Source organism: Melampsora larici-populina (genome assembly GCF_000204055.1).
Source record: "Melampsora larici-populina 98AG31 unplaced genomic scaffold MELLAscaffold_166, whole genome shotgun sequence".
In the NCBI taxonomy this organism is placed as follows: Eukaryota; Fungi; Basidiomycota; class Pucciniomycetes; order Pucciniales; family Melampsoraceae; genus Melampsora; species Melampsora laricis-populina.
The window spans coordinates 41,807-48,379 of NW_006768929.1; the positions used below are offsets into that span (position 1 = coordinate 41,807).

General features: G+C 40.8%; 1 protein-coding gene across 1 annotated transcript; it reads left to right on the plus strand.

Annotated features, from left to right (window-relative positions):
- Nucleotides 1-1,398: 1,398 nt before the first annotated feature.
- MELLADRAFT_70070 (uncharacterized protein) lies at nucleotides 1,399-3,120 on the plus strand (the record flags this gene model as incomplete). Its single annotated transcript, XM_007419354.1, has 1 exon — nucleotides 1,399-3,120. The coding sequence occupies one exon, from the start codon at nucleotides 1,399-1,401 to the stop codon at nucleotides 3,118-3,120; it is 1,722 nt and encodes a 573-aa protein (XP_007419416.1).
- Between the last annotated feature and the right edge of the window lie 3,453 nt (nucleotides 3,121-6,573).

A 6,573-nucleotide genomic window follows, 5' to 3' on the forward strand; every position in this document is an offset into this window, starting at 1 on the left:
TTATATACTTCCGCGTAAGTCTATGAATGAATCTCTTTAGATACATGGTTCTTCACTAAACGTTGTTTGGCTCAACAGGTTTTACAAGATTATTTATGAATCTGATCGCGCAACCTTTGATGGCGAGGGGTTCTTTGTTGATATTGGCCCAGAGGTCACCTTCGATCTACCTTCGGAAGAGGAGATTCGCGAGGAAATGGAACGCTTGGAACAAGCCGGGGGCACTTTAGTTCTAACTGACTAAACATTGTAACTCTTTGGCAAATGCACATTCTTGCCCCTTTACTAGTTTCCTTTCTCTTTTTTTATCTATCTGTCTATCTATTGTGAAGCCATCAAAATTGTACCAAGATGATATCTGTCATCTTCAATCGGCCTGTTCCCAGATGTCTGTGTGTGATCCTCTCATGCGAAATCTACAGGCTTTCATGCCTATCGCTCCACTGTCATTGGTCCGATTGAATCTTATTTCTTATTCAATGTCCCAAACGCGCCGCTATTGCTGTTTTTGCGCAAATGGCCGGAATCTGATTCAGTACACCGAGAATAAGATTCGTCACTTAATGGTCTACAGGCCGTTTCCCGACCTCATGACCGCCGGGGGACCGCACGTAGACACTTACGCACCACTTAAATTTCGCCTTCGAGGCCGTCCTTGAACCGCCTCTTTGGCGAATTGATGGCGTCCCAACTCTGACTCGCAAGTGACCGCCATTCCCTGCGGGGGGAATGGCAGTCCGACGACCGCCCGGGCTGCCCAGCGGTAGATGGTCGAGTTACCCCGGTGGTGTACTGCCTGCAAAGTGCCTCGGGTTCCGAGTATTGTCACAATGCATTCGACGAGTATGCCCGAGGGATCGTTGAGGGCCAAACAATTCCCGAGATCTTGGCGATTCCTCTCTCCGCCTCCGCTTATGCGTATTGCTCGCTCGGCCGACAAGGAGTTGTCGCGAAGAGTGCTTCATGCAGATTGTATTGGATCTCAAGGTCTGGAGTGACTTCTGGGGGATGTGTACAGCTGCCACAGCAGCAAAAAGCGTATTTCCCTGTAAAATCGTATACAAGGTGGAATATGAGAATCTGTTCTTAAATTATTGATCCATCGGTTTGAGTTTGATGCGTGCGGACAATTGTAACTCCGTTAGTTTAGAAGAGCTATATAAAGTGGACTTTAATAATTCCTTAGCTAATGTTAGAAGCTAATTATATGCACTTGTTTTCTTTATATATCCCTCAAAGTTTGATCATTGTTTGGAGTAAAAGTAACATGTTTCGAACTCTTGAGTAGTCCCAAGCCAATTCCTAATAAAAGGAAGCTGTTCAACTCGCAAAGTCCTTCGAAGAGAGAGAATTGTTAGCTACCTGACAGTTTGACTGATTTATCTTATCTTTTGTGCCATGATAGTGGTAAATTTTAGGATAGTCTTATCTCTGATCTTAATAAAATGCGAACTTCTTCGGCACACGTTGGCATTTCAAGATGATCAAGTTTTAGTACAGGATAGCTTAAAAGCACACTCTGGCTACTTCGATCTCAACAAGTTACCACAACAAGAAATGGAACACGAGTCAGTGAATTCCAATCAAGTGTTCAAGCATATTGGACTAGAAACAAGCGGCCACCAATCCAGCGCGTCTCGCGACGTGAACCTTCCGCAAGACGTTATTATCTCAAGACCACACCTATCGCACGACGTTCAAACACAGGACACACCACGTACCTCCAATTTTAGAATTCGTGACAAATCAGTGATATCATCATCTCAGCCTCGTGAGAGCGACCTTCAATCTGCCATAAAAGAAATTCGGATAAAACTCATAAACTTGTTACGGTTCACTCCAGAGAATGACATGGAGACTATTTTACATTCATCAGTCAAAGACCTACTGGATCCACAATATCTCCTAGGGTTTCAAATGTCCGTTAAAGATAATCTAGTCGGTCTGGAGAGGGTCTCTGATGACAAGGTTGAATATGATATGAAAGTAAAGATACGAAATTTTCAGACTCTGACTCCGATTGCTATACCAGCAGCAGTTTCATTATTCTATGCTAATAGACTGCTTCAAAAGATGGGTGAATATTTAATGTACGATGAAGCCTACAGATCTGGTGCATGGATCAAATTATGGAACACAAGCACAATCTTACCGTTTGTTTATTTCATAATCAGTTGCAATCCATCATACTACATGTGGGAACGCATCGAAAATATCGCCGTCAGTGCATTCAAGGCTTATGATGAGCTTTACGTTCTTAAAAACTCGGCATATGATAAAGAAGATCTCACTCGATTTCTTTTATGGAATACGGAATTGATGCATTATGCGGCAAGATCATCAGATCTTATAGAATCGCCCACAGAGACTTACCAACCCCGATACTTATCAAGAACAAAAGCATCACCTATCTCTCGTATTCTTGCTGCCCTTCTCAGAAAGCCAGAATATGAGCAATACACCTCAAGTAAACTTCGTGTTTCCAGACGTGAACATTTGACAAGATATATACAACGATGTTGGAAATCAGATCTGGAGAAAGGTTATCCGAGAAAACGCGATGGATCTGATTCAAAAAATTCATTGTGGGATGATTGGATGTCAAAATCAGAAGAAATTGGGAAAACGTCGCAAAAAATTTACTGGTCGTCTATGCGAAATGATTTAATTGGACGAGGAAACAACTCGCCAATACTCCTAGTCAGAACAGCAGCAGAATTATCACCAATTTCAAAAGAATCAGAATCAAATCGATTATTTTCTCATCATTCTGAAGAATTCAAGGAAATGTTGGACAATATTCAAAACCCAATAAGACCTAAATTAAGATTGATGAAAAGAGATCAAGATATATTTCATGGTTTGAGTTACTTTTTAAAAAAGCATTCTAAACGAAACTTTCGCACCGAAGCAAATACATCAGAAAATTCATTGGATTTATTATCCGAGTTCCTCGAACAAGATCCGCAGAGTGCGAGATTTGTTACTTTTTGGTCAGAATTCAACATCTATAAAAATGACCTTGTATATAGAAGGAATGCAAGATCAAAGGGAGAAGCATCACGTAATGCTGATAACCCAAACAAAAAAAGGAGAGTTTCAAGAGAAAAAAACCTTTAGGTGTTCAAGGCTTACTTGAGTTGCTCTATATATCTTCATCAATAATTCAAGTCTTGAGCCTCAACACTTTTTAAAACCTTTTCCAAACCGCTTGTAGGATTTTTTGAAAAACCACAAAAGCAAAGAAACATAATTCAAACTGATTTGTAAAAAGCTGAATGATTTCTTTCTGGCAATTACGTTTATTTCTTTGTGTGAATTCAAATTTTATTTATTTACTTGGAATTTGGCTAATTGTTGGCTGCAATTTAACAAAGGATGCCTGTAACGCAGTACAGATTCCGCCATTCTGACGCTAGCGCTGTACGACTATGGGAGGCATACATTAGACATCTGCCCTGTTGAGAGTCTCATTTTGGGTGCTTGTTTTTGGTTAATGGTGCACCCATCGCGCCTCAAGAGGATTTGAGACCCAAATGTCACAAAAGAGGGGGAAAGAGAATAAAACATTAAATATTGTTCTTCATGGAACCCACATTGGAAGCAATCTCCTTGGCTGGTTTTGTAGACTGGTCTTTTGGCATGATAGCAAGTTGTGTGGGACCACAATCCCAAACCAGATCTGAACAGATGACTCCCAAGTATAAGATGGCTGTATGCAATACTGCTTATTCCTTTGTTATTGCACTACTGTGTATATTCACAGCAGATTTTGATATTTTTGTTCTACTCATGTGGAAGACGTTGTAATCTGATTTGATACTATCTATATCTTCTTGCAACCTAAGAATTTGGCATACCGTTAAGCCAAACAGAGGATTTTTTGCATACAGTCTTCATATCACTGAGCTTGCCAGCTGGTGACTTTCTGACAGAATTGGTCTTTAGAATAATCCTAGAATAATGTTAAGATGTGAATTTGTAGTAAAGGGCCGGCCTTATTTCTTTCAAAAGGCACATGTCAACTGGATACAAGCTACTAGAGCTGAATTTACTTGGAATCTGGCTCAATATGTTAACAACAAAGTATAAATCACTTTGAAAAGTATTCAAAAACATGTGGAAGCTGGTGAAAGCTGGTGGAAGCTCCACGCACTACCAGCATTACATATGTTCCTTGGTGGAAACAAGCCGTAGGCTAAGAACACAATTGAGAGTAGAATGAGTCATCAAACCATCTTGCATGTCAGCCCTGGGTAAGTATACATGTACCCAAAGAGTAACTTGTAATATATAACCTTCACTTAGAAAATACAATTACATGTACATACAGTCTAGAAAAGATGTGTAACATGTAATAATATACACATAACCCTAATTACATACACATGTGTCATGTACTCAAGAACTAATATGTAACATATAAGATTACATACAAAAAACAATAGTAACATCTCATAACTCAGTATCAAGAGTCAAAAATGCTTATATTGTACAAAACACGTGATGGTTACTGAACATAACATTAAGTGTAATTGATTATAAAAACAATCATGGGAAAATATTTGAGCCACCAGACTGTGGAAACAGCCTGTATGGGTTACACAACGTCCAAATCTTGACCGGGAGAGTGCAAATTTGGATGGTGTACAACAAGCCAAATATCACCAAAATCTGAGATATTGTCCAACCTTCCCTGCCATTTTGGATGAGACAAACAATCCTATGCTTGGATCAAAGGCATATACTGTTTTCACCTGTCAGTCTGTACACGGCCGCGGTTTTGCCTACCTCCACACAAATTTGGCATACAGGCTGAGACCTGTCAAAGGGTCATTGTACATAGTACTTTTTTACACACCAGCGGTGGACATGCTCTTAAGAATATCTTGGATTAGTTTTTATTTCCATCAAAACATGTTATGGCCACGGCACGGTTCTCTCGACGGGGATGGAGGAGTGGCTTCTGCAGTCTTGTATGTAGATTGTCGGATGAGAAGGAAAGGAAAAGATATACAAGCGTGACGTGTACAACAGAGGTTGGTGTCTAATCTTGTGACATCTCCTACAGATCTTTCACATCCCGTTACATGCAGCCTGAGATCATAACATTATCCCCCTTTTTATGCCCAAACCCCCTCTTGCAAGTTCTGCATTCTTTCCACGGGCAGCATTAAAAAACCCTGTGGGAAAAAGCTTGCCCTCTCACTTACTCCGTGTCCTTTTATAATTCTTGACTGCATTTGGAAATCTCATCTTAAATTCATTTAATAATTCATTACTATTCTTGAGGTTGACTTCCGGTTCCCATGAGTTATGTTCCATACCAAATCCTTTCCAGCTGACTAAGTATTCTTTCTTGTTAAATTTCTTTCGACAGTCTAAAATTTCTGATACCTCCCATTCATCCTCGTGATCAATGATGATAGCTTTTGGTTCTTCTTGTTGACGTTGCTGAATTGTGTCAGGTTCGTGTTTCCTAAGTAAAGATACGTGAAACACCGGGTGAACACCCCTCATAGAAGCAGGCAAAGTCAGTTTATACGCAGATTGTGAGATTTTTTCGATAATGTTGAAAGGACCCATCCATTTGAAATCCATTTTGTGGCTGGGTCTTGTCGTTGATAGATTCTTGCTGTTGAGCCACACCTGATCGCCCACTTTCCAATCTGGTGTTGATCTAACTCCCTTGTCGAATTGTATCTTCATTTCCTCCTGTGCTAAATGTAAACTTTCGGTTAGTTCTGTCTGCACCTCAGCCAATACCTTCAGTCTCTCTTCCACACTAGGGACACATTGTTCGCCAAGTGGCACTCCACCGAAATTTGGATTATACCCGTAATTAGCCTTGAATGGCGACACCCCAGTTGAAGCATGGTCCTTGTTGTTATATGAGAATTCGGCGATCGGCAACAACTCCTCCCAGTTGTCTTGACGATAGTTGATAAAATGGCGTAGATACTGTTCTATTGCCTTATTGACAATTTCCGATTGGCCATCTGTGCGAGGATGATAAGCTGTGGATGGATGTAAGCGGATACCCAATCTCTTGTCTAATTCTTTAGTGATTTGAGATATAAAAATACTCCCCCGGTCCGACGTGATTGTCTTTGGAGTTCCATGCAATCTCCACACAAATTTTACCATCAGATCGGCTAGGTCCTCTGCTGACATTGACTCGTTGCATGGTATAAAATGCCCCATCTTCGTCAGTCTGTCTACAACAGTCAGTATACTATCTTTGCCGTTTGATGTTGGTAATTTCGTAATGAGATCGTAGCTAATATCTACCCAAGGTCCAGTTGGTATCGGGAGGGGTTCCAGGGATCCGAACGGCTTCTGGTTACTTGTTTTGCTTCGCAAGCATGACACGCAGCCGTCGACATATCTATTGATATACGCCTTCTGGGATGGCCAAATGAAACTTCTTCGCACTAGGTTGAGTGTCTTAGCCCTACCGGGATGACCTGCAAGTAAGCTATCATGTCTACTCCTTAGAATTTGGAATTTTATGTCGTCTACGTCTGGGACTTCAATTCGACCATGATTATACAGGATACCGTCCTTAATTGC